The sequence below is a fragment of the Lissotriton helveticus genome, chromosome 5_1 (assembly GCF_964261635.1).
Source record: "Lissotriton helveticus chromosome 5_1, aLisHel1.1, whole genome shotgun sequence".
In the NCBI taxonomy this organism is placed as follows: Eukaryota; Metazoa; Chordata; class Amphibia; order Caudata; family Salamandridae; genus Lissotriton; species Lissotriton helveticus.
This window is the reverse complement of record NC_136065.1, coordinates 2015677730-2015693353: the sequence shown is the minus strand read 5'-3', so window position 1 is coordinate 2015693353 and position 15624 is coordinate 2015677730. Positions and strand designations below refer to the sequence as shown.

At 45.8% G+C, this 15624-nt stretch overlaps 1 protein-coding gene across 1 annotated transcript in view; it reads left to right on the top strand.

Moving 5' to 3' along the window:
* Window positions 1-15624, top strand: part of LOC144752847 (butyrophilin subfamily 1 member A1-like) — a 662516-nt gene that overhangs the window by 81436 nt on the left and 565456 nt on the right. The window contains exon 3 of the mRNA XM_078640685.1: window positions 12275-12553. Coding sequence (XP_078496811.1) covers window positions 12275-12553 — 279 coding nt within the window. The remainder of the gene's footprint in view (window positions 1-12274; window positions 12554-15624) is intronic.

The following is a 15624-nucleotide window of genomic DNA, read 5'->3' as shown; positions in this document are numbered from 1 at the left end:
TAATAGCTCTCATAAAAGACGTTTTCTTGCCTCAACTGCGGCTTTCCAGTTCAATTTATCATCGATTATGATGCCTAAATAGGGAAACTGGGCCGTAGTTTCAAGTTTTTGTTTGCTAAGAAATATGTCTTTGGCCCCTTTTTTCCCTGTGTCAGCTACCATTACGTAAGTCTTTTTTATGTTTATATGTAAATCTAGGCTCCCCATAAAGTCTGCATACCTGTCCAGAGCCTTCTGTAGTTCACGCGGGGTGCGGGCCAGTATCACGGCGTCGTCCGCATAGAGCAGAGCGGGAATCGGGCGTTTCCTTACTTGCGGTAAATCCTGCCCCCCTTCCCCCTCAGCATTGCCACCTCCAAGCCATTTGTATACAATGAAAACAGAAAGGGGGCCAGGACACACCCTTGATGGACTCCACGCTCTACTCCAAACGACGCTGATATTTGGCCTTTTACACCAAATCGTACTCTCGCAGAGGCTCTCGAGTATAACTCCCTTAAAAAGTCTACAAGAGGAGCATCAACACCCATCTGTGAGAGAACAGACCAGAGCTTTACATGACAGACGCAATCAAAAGCAGCGGACAGATCAACATACACCATGTATAACTTGCCCTGCTTTACGTGGACATATTTACTCAGCAACATTGATAGGTTCAGGGCCTGTTCTGTTGTGCCAAAGCCCCCCGAAACCCGAATTGAAGGTCCAAGAGGACCCCACCATCTTCGGCCCACTGCTGGAGACGCTTAAGCATGACTCTACCCACTACCTTGCCCAGCGAATCCAGCAGTGAGATCGGGCGATAGCAGGATACCTCCTGCCTGTCTCCTTTTTTAAATATAGGAACCATGATGGATTTGGTCCAAGAATACAAAAGGCCCTTCTCCATTACTGCCTTAAACACCCTAGTCAGCATCGGGGCCCACAGATCCGTGTTATATTTAAATAGATCTACAGGGACCCCATCAGGTCCCGGGGCTTTCCTGTTTTTACTAGCGTTTAGAGCCTGAAGCACCTCGGAGATGTCAAAATCTAGTGGGATAGGGTATGAAACCACAGGGGGGCTATTGGTTAAAGCTACATCAATCCCTGTTAATGAGGAGTCTTTCTGAAATATTTTAGAGAAATGAGCCACCCAAACTGATTCCTCAATAGCTACTTCAATTCTGGGGAGATTTTTTTCATCTGCTAGGAAGGGGGATTTTACCACTCTCCAGAAAGCCTCACTATTTTTATCTATGGAGCTTTCTATGAAGTTGGTCCCAAAGGGCTTGTTTTAATTCACCCTTCCTCTTCTTGCGTGCGATATTATAAACTTTTCTAAGCTTACTAATTGCCTGTTGGTCTCTGTTGATTTTATTCAATGCTAATTTTAGTTTTGTGTGAGCTGCCGTACAGCTATGATTAAACCACCCTACTTTCCTGGGTCGATCTCTTTGGATCTTTACTGCCAGTATTTCATTTATTTTTGCTAGAATTTCCGCAAAGTTACTTTAAACTTCCTCCCCTAAAGCTGCTAGGTCTAGGCATCTAAGAATAGATGGATAGGCTGCTCTTATCACCTTTTCTGTAGTTTCCCCAGGGTCTACCTTCTCCCATCTTGGGGAGTATCCATTGGTCCTATCTAGAAGCAAATTGTTCTGACTTAGTGCAGTTAGTATCGTCTGTGAGGAAGACTGAGGGTGTGTTAAATAAAGTTCTAAACTAAGGGCGGAATGATAGCTTAGTGTGTTAAATGGCAGATCAAAACTCATGACTCTATTGGCCAAAGCATTCGATAATAGGACATAGTCGACTGTTGTTTCATGGCCCCTCCCCAAGAATGTTGGATCGAGCCAATCTGAAATCGGCTCCACTTTATTGGCTATCGTCAGACCTAATGCTGAAAGAACTTCATTCAGATACGACCCCATGCTAGAATGATTATGGGGTTGTCATTTTCATCCACCAACCCACAGATGTTACTACTACTGCGTGAGCAAGGATGCAGATTAAAATCCCCCCCCATGCAATGCTTACACTAACTCTATCTCCAAAATCCTGTGTCATCTGAGAGAGCTTATCTCGCAGGTTAAGCAAGACCTTCAGGACCTGCCCTTCCGAAAGATTATTATAGAAATTGAGCAGAAGGATAATCTCTGTGTTGCTAAAGGAGAGGCACAGTAGCTGGTAATTTACATCCAGCTGCACTACAGTTACTTTCAGTCCTTGTATTGTGTTGGCTATAAAGATAGTCAATCCTCCTTTGGGTCTGCCCATAGTTCCTGCTAATGCTGAGGAAAAATAGGTTTTATATCCTATCAGATGAAGTTCGGCGGTAGACCATGTCTCCTGAAGGCAGATTACATTATGGTTCTGCAAGAAATTCAGGGCGCTTCCATTTTCAACCTTGGGGCGAAGGCCCGCAATGTTCCAAAAAATGACTTTTTGTGATTTTAAATTGTTGGTCGAGGGGCTGACCACTAAGGGGGTAGAGTCAACTTGCTCCTGACAAACAATCGGGGACCCCTTTGTCGGTGATGGTCAGTCAACCATCTCCAGGCAACTATACCTATTTGTCGTCGGAATTCCTCTCCAACTGTCCCTATAGGCTATGTCCCTGGAAGGGTTTCTGAAAAAGTTACCTCCCCACTCCTCCCAGTCACCTCCCTGGTCTCCATGGCCCACCCTATGCCAGTTCCCTTCATAGACTGGGCCAATACGAATCCTAGGCGGGTAGAAAAAAGAGAGCCGCTTAGTTTCTATACCTTCCTTGTTACCTGGGGTTCCCCATGAGCAAATATGATCCACCGTACTTGGATCTTTGAAATTAATCAAAACACAGTCACCCTGAATTGTTTTCCTTCCATGTCCACCCTGGGAACCCTGCGTACCTTTAAGATCTTGCTCGACCAATAGGATGGAAGCGGTCGGTTCATATTGAGCCAATATTGGACCTTGTTCTTTAATGACCAACTAGGTTCCTCTACGGGGTCCACCAACTCTGGAACCCCAGTCAACACCACCACAAAAGGACTGGCCTCAGGGGGAGGTTAACAGCTAGTCTACCATTTGAAACTCCCATATTCCAGTCCCTATTAGGATTTGGAGTGGGGGCCTTGAGTGTATTTTTGTCCTGCCTGATCTGCAGTTCCTTAGGCTTTTCTACACTTTTCTTCTCTGTAACTGTGGGGGTTTTCGATGTTACATTTACGCCTGCAGTGACCGTATTTTTTACTTGTGGGCCTACTGGTTTATTAATAATTGGTTTGTTACCCCCAATCTTTGTAACTCCCTTATTTAGTGAGTTTTTTAAGAGAGCAATCAGTTTGACTAACTGCTTTTCAACGTGCAGTAGTCTGGTTTCTATCGGGGAAAGATAGGCTTTAAGTAACTCTCCAATTTCTATTACAAGTTGACTGTCAGCCTCGTTATCATTACTTCCCCCTACTGTGTTAGCCAATATCTCAATACTTCCGTGACCCAGGATCTCATTTGACACAAGGTTTGAAGGCTCAGTATGCCTATTGTCCTGCACTCTCTGTGTGGTTTGGTTTGGCTTCTCCCCCTGGTTTTTGGGTAACTCACGTGTCTCATTGACCTTTGTGAGTTTTCGTTTTTCCCTTTTTTTTCGTACGGCGCCCTCCCTCCTCCCCCTCAGCTGTCTCGTTTCCTCTGGTGTAATAATCACAGCCAAGTCTGGGGTCCTTTCCAATTCCAGACTTAATTGTGAATCCGATAGAAGTTGTGATGCTGATAAGTCCACCACATTTGGTAGGCTGTGAATATCAGCACGAACTTCTGTCGGGCCAGACTTCCTGACCTGCTCTGGTGTTCTAGCGGTCGCATAATGGCCCATAGAAGATCTTTTTGCCAGAGCTAGGTCTTGGGACACACTATGTTCTAGATCAGAGATGCCTTGATCAATGAAACAGTTTGCCCTAATGATAAAGTTATCTAAAGGGCCTATTAACTGAACACCTCCTGCTGCAGTTTTGCTCCTACTTCCTCGTGTACACATGGTGTAAGAACAATATACAATCTCAAATCCAAACGTTAAAAAATATAATTAAAATCTATTTAAAAGGGAAGTGGAGGATACATACAGTTCATAGACAATTAATATCGCAGGAGGAGTTGGAGGGAGGGCCCGGTCCGGTCTTACACGGTCTATAATGGGCTAGAGCGGGCCTGCGTCATGGAGTAAGTGAGGTGAAATATAGCCCTACCAGGCAGGGGCGTGGACACCGAGGGAAGAGGCAGCAGCTGTGGGTGGGAAAGCCTGCTGGTCCTCGCAGTCCCTCGGTGTTGGTAGTTCACAAATAATCAGCCCCTTGAACGGCACCCGCGGAGCGGGGGTCGTGAAAAGTCACCAGTTAAGTCCAGCCGAAGTCCTCGCAGGTCAGGCACAGCAGGTGATGACAGGCGAACAAAGCAAGCACAGTGAGCGGCTACCGCGGAGCGGGGGCCGCGAAAAGTATTTCAGAGATCCAGGCAGGGGCGTGGACACCGAGGGAAGAGGCAGCAGCTGTGGGTGGGAAAGTCTGCTGGTCCTCGCAGTCCCTCAGTGTTGGTAGTTCACAAATAATCAGCCCCGTGAACGGCGCCCGCGGAGTGGGGGTCGTGAAAAGTCACCAGTTAAGTCCAGCCGAAGTCCTCGCAGGTCTGGCACAGCAGGTGATGACAGGCGAACAAAGCAAGCACAGTGAGCGGCTCCCGCGGAGCGGGGGCCGCGAAAAGTATTTCAGAGATCCAGGCAGGGGCGTGGACACCGAGGGAAGAGGCAGCAGCCGTGGGTGGGAAAGCCTGCTGGTCCTCGCAGTCCCTCGGTGTTGGTAGTTCGCAAATAATCAGCCCTGTGAACGGCGCCCGCAAAGTGGGGGTCGTGAAAAGTCACCAGTTAAGTCCAGCCGAAGTCCTCGCAGGTCAGGCACAGCAGGTGATGACAGGCGAACAAAGCAAGCACAGTGAGCGGCACCTCTATGAGACTAAGTGAGCACGATTGACTGAGCGGAAAGTAGTACACTGTTTCCACTGTCCTGAGGGATCAAGGTTGCCATGTTTGATGGTTGCCAAGAACTATTCTCTCCTTGACAAGAGGAGTTTCTAGTGGCACTGTGGACTAGTTGGTACAAAGGCCAACAGACCAAGTGGGGATGTTTAGAATGAGTCTGACACCAATCCTACAGTGAATGGTGTCTGAACGTGCAGATCCTGTATAGGTTTTATAGGAACTACACACACTATATCGGTCAAGGCAACCAGGTGCCATTTTCTTGACAGGCATATCAGATACTCAATAGTTACACCTCAGAGAGAGTGTACCTGAAATATCCGACCAGTCCATGCAGTTACCTTTGAGTGGATCTACACTTGAGGAGATCGTTCACTGTTTGTGACAACAGCGAAGAGAGCAGTGGTAGGCTATTATCTGGTTGTGATTGTGCTGCACCACCAGTGGCTGATTCCTCATCCGTGATTACTCTTGTGTCCCTGAAAGTGGCAGCAGATATGATGGCCCGTCTCTGCCCTTCCAGTGCCTTTTCGGGTGTTGGGGTTGAGTCTCTGTCCTGCCTTTTTGTTGTGGAACAGTGCTGCTGTGACTGCCATATTCAGGTTTGTGAGTCTTCCATCTCTCTGTGGGCTGAATTTATAGGTAGGTCAGGGAAGGTGTTCTCAAGCCATTCCCACGCTTAGGCTGGGATGTCAAAAAGTTACTCTTTTGGTCATGCATAATTTTGAGTTTAGCCATGTATAAGAGCGCATATTTCAAATGTAAAGCCTGGAGATGCTGCTTGATTCCTTAATATTGTGCTCTCTGTCTTTGCACTTTAGTGTGTAGTCTGGAAAAAAGGGAGATGCGCACATTATCTTTATTGATCAGCACTTTTTCTCAGGCCACTCGCAGTATCTGGTCGCGGGTTCTATAATTCAGCACCCTGGCAACTATAGGGCGAGGCGGCATACCCTGCACTCTCCTCCTAGTTGTGACCCTGTGTTACTCTCTCAATGCAGAATGTTTAACTTAGTTGTCCCGGGGGCATTAGTGACTTTAGCCATGATTCTATGTATAGCGTTGCGTTTTGTCCTTCTGAGTTTTCTGGCAGGCTTATAATGCGCACATTATTGCGGCGTGACTGCCCTTCTGCATCTTCTATTTGTTCTTGTAGAGTTGCGAGCTGGTGTTGCATTTTTTCCAGTGCGTTCGAGTGTTCTTTTTGCTTTGGGATTATTCCTTATACTGCCGTTCTATTGACATTCATCTTTTCTGTACGAATTTTATGGCTGTCTCTAATTATACCAATGTCTGCTGTGAGGAAGCCCAGTTGCTGTTCCATTGCTGTGCCTGATTGTCTTATCTCCTGCAAAATAAGGTCCAATTTGTCTCGCTCTGCGCCTTCGGAAGTGGGGGGTTCCCCTCAGCTGGCGTGGTGTTCAAGGCTGCCATGGTGTCTTCAGTGTCCTGATTTCTATCTTTTGTGTGTCCCATTTTTTATATGTATCTGCACCTGGTTTTGGTGTGGGCTTGTGAGTATGTATTGTCACTGTAGATGTTTTCAGACCAGTCCTGTCTTCGCGTTCAAGTTGAGCAGCTGCGCACCACTATTAGTTCTGGCACCCATTCCACAGACGATTTACTCCCCAACTTATTGAGTGTCTCCCTGGGCCTCTTATTATTCAGGCTGTTGAAACATCTTAATGAAAGTATAAGGGTGCTCTCTCCAATTCCCAACCCTGCACCTAGGGTCAGTGTTGTTCTTTTTAATAATAGGACAGTGTGAGCAGTGGAGATCCTTTCAGGACGTAAGCCAGGCTGCCATGACAAATGGGAGTTCCACCGGGTCTGAGTTAATCTCCTTCTTCCAGCAGCGTTCTGCTTGTTGTTAGGGCCACGTGCTTTCCAGCTGTGTCATAGGGCTTCACAGGACCCTGGCGCTGATGCCAACTGGCCGCGGGTAGCTGGGCCTAGGTTTGGGCCACCCCGATGCAGTGTCCGCACAAACAGGAGCGGGGGACGACAAGGACGTGTATGGCGTGTTTACCTGTGGTTTAGGTGAGTCACGGGGGCCTCGTCCTTTGTGGTCCCTCCAAGGGTCTTGTCCTTCTTCAGTCATTCGGCTGTGGGTGCCTCTGTGGTGTGTGACCTTCTCTCCCGGGGCAGCTGCGTGCAATTGTCCCAGTATCCTACTCCCTCGTTAACAGTGTTCATCTTTATATTATTCTAAGGAAGGATCGGGAAGCGCAGGCCGCATCAGGTGGGTTCAGCCCTTCACCTCTATTCACGATCACTTCATGCCCACTGATCAGCTGCACACTCCCGCCGCTGGCCCCACAAGCTGCAGTGTCGCGCAGTCAGGCCGGCCAGCAGCAATCTCTAATCTCGTTACAGAATCCCAATATTAGATGGACATTGAAGCGTACTCTCTTCTTAGATAAGGAGGTGGTGTCTGCCCTAAAAAAGGCTACAGCTGAGTATTTCTTGATCAACACCAGTTCAGTCTCTCTGGGAATAGAGTGGGATGCTTTTGAAACATATATTTGGGAGGGTATTAAAAAGTATCGGCTGCACTAAGGGAAGAGAAGAAAGGGCAGAATTGATAGGTATGAAGAAGGAAGTGGGTATTCGTGAGGCCTCTGTACAAACCTCAAAGGGTGGGGATGATATGGAGAGGCTGCTAAAAAGACTTGAAGAGGCGCAGTTAAATTAGAAACTTAAATTGGATGGCAAGTGTATGGCAAGAAGGCAGGCAGGCAGTATGAGACAGTTTGAGTATCGGGAGAAAGCTAGGGCATTACTGGCTTGTAAAGTCAGGGTAGAGAAATCCAGGAACACGATCAAAGAATTTGCGGGTCCTGAGGGCGAGGTACTCGAGAATTGGAAAGATATGCAGAACCATGTTATTTCTCTTAACACCTCACTATATACGGAAGAGATATTTCCAGAACCTCAAAAGCTTAAAGATTGGTTGGAGAAGATAGGTATTCCTGTATTGACTAGAGAAGGAAAGGAGTGCATGGAAGCCTCGATCACCCAGGAAGAGATAAGAAGGGCCATGACTAGAGCCAAGAGTGGGAAGGCTGCTGGTCTCGATGCAATTCCATTGGAGGTCTACAAACTCTTAAAAGAGGAAGTAGTTCCAGTTTGGGAGACACTGTTTAATTTGGTGTATAAGGGGAGGAGGCGGGTACCTGGGTCGTGGAGGGAGGCTACTATAGACTTGATCCTGAAACCAGCTAAGGACACCAGGAAGGCAGAATCGTGCTGTCCAATATCCCTGCTTAATGCAGATTATAAGATTTTTGTCAGTATCTTGGCAGGGAGATTGGCTAAACTGGTACCCCAGCTTATACATTCCAATCAGAAAGGATTTGTCCAAGGGAGGCAGAACCAGGAACTTACTCAGCAATTGATCGGCAGCATAGATCTTGCTACTTCTCGCTCCACCCCCTTGGCCGTAGTCACACTGGACGCCACTAAGGCTTTTGATCTCGTCTGCTGGGCCTATCTGTGGGAGGTTTTGACGATAATGGGTTTTGGCCCCTGTTTTATTTCTACGTTGAAAGCTTTGTATGGATAGTCATCAGCCAGGATCCTTCTCAATGGCTTACTTACCAGTAGCTTTTGGATTTCAAGGGGCATACGGCAGGGCTGTCCTATTTCCCCATTGGTGTTCGATATTTATATCAAATCATTTGCTCAGGTACTGCGACAAGATGCCCAGATCATTCCTTTTTGTTCAGGCGCCTATAAAAACAAGGTTGCATTGTATGCGGATGACCTGCCAATTTAAACCTTGGACACAGTCTTAACCATTCCTAGGGTAGAAATTTTGGTGAAAGAATTTGGGCTACTATCTGGCTATTTGGTTAATAATCCACAGTCCGAGATAATGTGCTGGAATCTCCCGAATTGGAGGGGAGAAGTACAGAATGAGTTCCGATATCTGGGAATAAGCATAATAAAACCATTAGAAGAAATCCCAAAGAATAACTTGGAGAGGGTAGTAAGGGAGGTCGATACATCACTAGCTAGATGGAACCCCCCCCCCCCGATTATATATGGGAGAATGAATCTAATTAAAATAGCGATTCTCCCTAGGCCGATGTACATTTTTATTTGTATTCTTTTGATGTTCCCCAAGTCTCTAACCGAAAAGATACAGGGGAAATTAATCTGTTTTGTCTGGGCATCAAAGGGAGCCTAGCTTGCCTGGAATAAACTGAGGTGTAAGCTTGCGAAATGTGGACTGGCCCTCCCAGACTTAAAGTTGCATTCTATTGCCTTTCAGTTTAAAAATTGCAGAATCCTTCTTGGCTAGCCGGGGACCTCAATATGGGGGTGGGGTTATTGGAAGAAATGGTAAGGGAGTGGAGCTCTAAAGGTTTTTCATATAAGTTTGGGATAAGGAAGTTCTTCTATTTCACTGTCCTACAGGGGGTGTCACATCAGGACTGCATCTCACCCCAGGAAATGTGTGGCATCCCTGCAGGCCAGTACCACTGTTTGTGTCTGTATCTGGAAGCCAGCAGCAATTCTACGCCTGTGTAGCGCCTGCTGGATAGCCCCGTTCCCTATGGCATGCCTGTCAATCTTGACTGTAGGCTTATCCTCTGTTGTATATACCCAGTATTTGACTGTTGACAGCTGCGTGGCCCATTAGTATTTTGTAATATCTGGTGGCACTATACTTCTATAATGTATCTCTCTCATCACCTTGCTAAGTGCTTTCAGTGGTGCCCCAACATTTCAAGAACCAACCAAATTTGAGCCCCTGGTATGTGGAAAAAAACAGCTGGGAACCTTTACGGGGACTTTTGAAGGACATGTAACAACATTGGCAAATAAATCATTTAAAACTTGGAAGCCCTGCCGAGTAGCGAGAACTTTAGAAGAGTCCTCCAAAGTCCAGCAGTGCAAATAAATGTATGCAATAGTGTCTAGAGGTTGTGGTCGAATAAAGCATTCCTATCTCCAGTAACATAGCTACTGAGGTAGCAGAAGCCATGTGTGGCTATCTGTATTGGGCAGCCTTTCAGCAGGTCTAGAATTGCCACCCTAATGTGACTTTCCCCAATGTATTCCATATGCATATTTTTTCACAAAATCTCTAAGTATTTGCAGTCGCCTATCAGTTGTCACATTGGGCTGAGCCACATATAGTAGTAAATCATCTGAATAAAGTGACATTATTTCAACCCATGAGTCCTCCCAATACAACCCTCAGACCGAAGAATCTGCTCTAACAAATGCAGCCAGCAGGTCCAAAGCTAACATTAATAGGTGACAGGGACATCCTGCCTAACTCATCTGGGTTAGACAGAGCCCCATTGACCTGTACTTTAGCTAATGGCTGCACATATAGGGGCTCAATCCAAACCCTTTGGTTGGGGCCAACCCCCATCTTTTTTCAATACTTTAAACATTAATGTCATTCCAGGGTGTCAAACGCCATAGTCAGATCTAGGAACATCACCAGTTGTGTTTCCTTGGCTTCAATCCTGATTGGTCCAGATGGATCAAAGTCATTATAACTCATTGCAATCTGAGGGCTAGGACTTTTACAAGGATCCTAGCCTCTGCTTTAACAAACTAACTAGACTTATATGAGGCACAGTCATAGCTGGCGTTGCTTCGTTCAATATTACTACTATGGTGGGCAAACGTTGGGTACATTTGAGCTGGTCCTTACTTAGTGCTTCCTCAAACATATGTAGCAGACATGTATTGGCCAGACTTCTATTCAACTCCATGGTTAGACCATTTGCCCACCACATTATCTGATTGTGTTACTAGTTTCTGTATCAATTTCATCCTTGTCGTAGCTGGCCTATATAACTTTCCAAAGTAATCTGAAATGGCCTCTCATACGTCTTTATTACCCAATACTATCAACCCTGAGGGTGACATCACTTCGGATACACAGTTCCTGTTGTACTCTGTGTCCCAGCAAGGCTGCCTGATGGCTGGATTTGTTGCCGACTTCATAAAGACTTTATTGCAAGGCCAAGAAACCGGTGTCTGTGTCCTTCTCAGCCATGCTTCTATATTCCTGTGTACGGCTGGGATGATGCCTTATCTCCTGGCTCTGTGTCAAGCAAAACACCTTCTCTATTCCCAGAATCTCTTCCTCTATAGATTGCATTTATTTTAGTTCTTTTGTTTTTCTTTTCTCCTGCAATGAGCATTCATCAACGTCTTATCTGCCTCTCAGTGTCTTGTCTAAGTCAACTGTACCCACATTCTCTGCAAAATATTGATCAATTGCTTTTCACAAATTATCAGTGAATTCCATATTTTCAAGGTACCAAGAATCTATACACCACCCCTCTCTCCGGTTTCACTTTCCCCGCTTCTAAGCTCTTCCCATATTGGGGAGGGTTCTGACATTCCTGAGGACCCTAGGAAATCCTTGTTTGAAAACAATGCGCCAGGAAATAGTCGATCCTTAGAAGCTGTTGTGTGCTACTGAGTAAAACGCATATTGCACTTCAATGGCATTTTGTGCACCCAATATGTCAGTGAAGCCCAAGGCCTCAGGTGCTCATGATGTTGGCTGTCTTGACTTGTGGCATGATCTCCCAGTTATTGTGTTAAGAAAAGCAGCCTCTGTACCTAAAACTCACATGGCATGTTTTTGGTGACTAGAGACAATTACCGTCAGTCCCTGACTGGAAGCAAATTTATTGATAACAAACTACTATACAAAGACCCTCTATTATAAGTATTTGAAAATAATTACTAAAGCTATGCAACGTCTGAAAATGTTATATTTTCCATATTAGTTTTCGACCTAATTTTTCCCGAAGGTCAATTTGTCTAAGTCAAGGTTTTGTTTTATTTACAGTCTGAAGATATCTAACCTGTTTCCCAGTTGCAATAACTTATGATTTCATTCCAATTTTATCGAAAGACCTTTGGCTCGACAATGGTTTCGTGCCAAAGAATGGAAAATATTGTAGCAAATAAATCAGGAATGAATATAGGAAACCTGGGTTTGCATTACAATTGGAGAAAATTAAGGCGGTCAAGGGATACAAGAAATGTGCAATTCTTGGGCCTAGGGACCAAGACGTGTAACATGTTTTACAGTAGGAATTGATGACAGAGGTGGTTAGTTTAACTTGTGAAAAATAAACAGGAAATTACTGCACTGTTCATTTTGTATAATCATCATTGGCATATGCACAGCAACCATGACATGAGTACCCTTTTAAATACTGCGGCCCAATCTTCTTACAGAGGAGTAGGAAGCTCAAAGCTAACCTTCCACATACTTTTTGTTTTTATTTCCAGCTCTGGGCTCTGAGCCACACATCTATCTGGACAAGTCACAAAATGGAGGAATCGCAGTTGTGTGTGAATCTTCAGGCTGGTATCCTGAGCCAGAAGCACTGTGGAGAGATGAAGATGGGAATAACATGTCCTCATCCACCGAAGTGAAGGTTATGGATGACAGCCTCCAGTTTCACGTTAAGGCGATTTATATCTTCAATGGTCATCCGAATACATTGTCCTGCTGGGTCCGAAACCCCATCCTGAGTCAGTGGAAGCAGTCAACACTCCATATAACAGGTGAGAACCTGACCAATCTGCATGTGCTGTGAAAGTACAAAATGTGTATATTTATTTATATAGGAGTAGTAACAACCGTAACAATTCAACTAGAAACATTTATTACAGTACTAATGATAGTACATAGATGTGATGGTCGGTCGGTTAACTTTGAGCTATAGATAATATTTGCGATATACATTCTGGCCATATTAACTAAACATCATAGGAAGAGGCAGGCAGAAGTACATTCTACAATTTGATGTGTCACGATTAAGACTTCCAAATGTGAACAGTACATATTTACAGCAATGTGGGGTGAGAGGGGTAGAACTTCGCTTTTTTCTTGAACTCTGGAAGAGAAGATTTGTGCCGCTTTCTGGTGGCAGGGCTCCAGAGAAGCAGGTATAGAACATGAAAACACGGGTTGGAAGGTCGCACATAGTAAAATAAGGACCTCTCAACGGTTAAGGCTAGCCAATCTTAGGGACAGAGTTGTGATATACTAAGAGGGGATGTCATTGATCTTTTCTTGGACACCATTAGCAAGATTTCCATATTGGTCAAAGACCAATCCTAGTTCATCTAACTGGCAGTAGTAATTTGAGCAGAGAGGGCGGGTGAGCCACCAAGCACATTCACTGACTCACACCCATGCTTTCACATGCAGAAACATACACCCCCATTCATAGCATGCACCCAGACATGCATATGCATTCATACATACACACAAGCACGGATGCACCGAAATCAACAAAATGTCTCTTCCTGAGCCACAGTGGTGATCTCAGTTGGCGTGAGTGAAGCCTCTGTGCTTCCTAACAATTGGGACTGCCATCTCCTATGATTGCCTGACCTTGTTATGGGTCAGCCAATGAGAGGAGGTGGCAATCCCTATCTCATCACAGAGTGGGATGGGGTCAGTGGGACTGCTGACCTCACTGCACTCTGTGACAAGATGTAATGATACGATGACTACTGCACATCCTAAGGAGGGTGTGACCCCCTGCGCACAATGTTGCATCCTAATTATAGGATCCTCAGGTTGTAAATAAAGATAATCCCAAAAAATGATCAATCCTTGTTTTTATTGATTCTTTAAGTTAATTCTTTTGGATTAGTAATTCATTCTATTCTTTAGCTTATAGTGCCATCCAGCATAAGTCATTGTAATGACTTGCGTTGTAATGCCCGCGCTGTAAAGGTATTGCGTTGTGAAGACCGCAATGTAGCCAATGTTTCCCAAAGAGATGCCTCGTCATCGATCTGGCTAGATGTAGATGATGTGTCGGTTCCGAGCTGCACAACCAGAGATGCATCTTCTTCTTGCGATGTAAGTGCTCCATCATCGAGCTATGCAACCGGCTCTGTGAAGTCTTTGAAGCAGACGATGGGTCAGCGCCAGAGGAGTGGCGTTGGTTTTGACATGTGAAATGATGGTGATGCGTGGATTTTATAGAAAACAGCCAGAAAAATCACTTCCAAGGACCAATGACTGGCTTGGCACCACTTGGCAAGGCATAACTCACAGTTGGCACAGTTCAGCAGATGTAGAGGGGTTGTTTGAAGTCTTTGATGTCCTTACGACTTCGGAGCAGGAGCCAAGCCGGCAAGCCCTTTGAGTCACTTAGGTTCTGGGAATGTAGAGATGCAGATCCAGTACTTCTTACTCCTAGCCATGGATGGCAGGAGGCAGCATGGCAGGCACAGCAAAGGAGGAGTCCAGCAGAGTCCGTCAGAGTGACAGTCCTTTTAGCAGCACAGCAGTTCTTCTTCCTCTAAGAATGTCCTCAGGTCTAGAAGTATACTAAAGTGGTGGTGTCTTAGGTCCAGTACTTATACCCATGTGTGCCTTTGAAGTGGGAGAGACTTCAAATTGTACTGTACTGCATTGTAATTGCATTTATATTGCACGTACTACCCCTCACGAAGCGTCAAAGTGCTTTTTCGGTGAGTATCATGCTACTCCGGAACCCATAAAGGATTAGTGTTGAATTAGTATAGTGAAATATGAAAGTAATTTGAGTGGTGAATATTAGTTATTTGGATTTTGGAGGCTAGAGGAGGGATAGAAGAGGGAAAAAGGTTTGCATTTATATAGCGCTTGTTAACCCTGATGGGGTATTGAAGCGCTTTTTTGGTGAGTATCACGGTACACCTGAACCTGTGAAAGATTAGTGTTGAATTAGTATAGTGAAATATGAAAGTAATTTGAGTGGTGGGTATGGTATTCACTTATTTGACTAGAGAAGGATAGCGGAATGATAAAAGAAAAAAGAAGTTTGCATTTATATAGCTCTCGCTTCCACAGATGGGGTGTTGAAGCCCTTTTTAGGTTTCGACTTTGGCGAGGGGCGAAGCCCCTCCCAATCGAAATCTTTTGTTTTTAGTAGTGAGGTTCGGACCGCCTCTGCCTCTCATTGGCTAGCTCCATAAATGGAGGCTAGCCATTGGGAGGCAGAGGCTGTCAATCGCGCTTTCTCTCGAAAACGCGATTCGGGGGCGTTTCTGGTGCTTTTTTTAAGCCCCGCCCCTTTGTCCCGGGCCGCGCTGCGATTGGCTGCCGGCCCGGGACACCCCCGTGACGTCATTCCTGGGCCGCGCTGTGATTGGCTGCCGCCCGGGACACCCCCGTGACGTCAGCCAATCACAGCGCGGCCCAGGACCTGACTTGTTTCATTTCGCGGCTGCATGGCTTTACTTTTTCGTCCGTGCGGCCAATGCTTGTTATGATTCATGCCTTCTCTACGGCCCTTGAATTCACTTGACTCCGCGAGGCTCTGAATGGGTTAATATGGCCCAGCCTTAGCTAATCAGCTGTAGCTAATCGGAAATACCCCGAGGCTCATTGAATCGCTGCACAAGCTCTCCGGCAGCCGGTTTTGACAGAACACACTGCCTCAGCCCCTCATACTCAGCGCGTCCACCAGAGAAGCCGGAAGGTAGCTCCGCTCTTCGCATTCAGGATGATTTATGCGCTGCTGTACATGTGAGATTTCTGCAGCATTGTTCCTCCCTTGAAATGTAGAGCGCCCACTCCCAGCCACATCTGCCCACTTAACCTATCTCCACAAGGCACCATTGATTTGCTG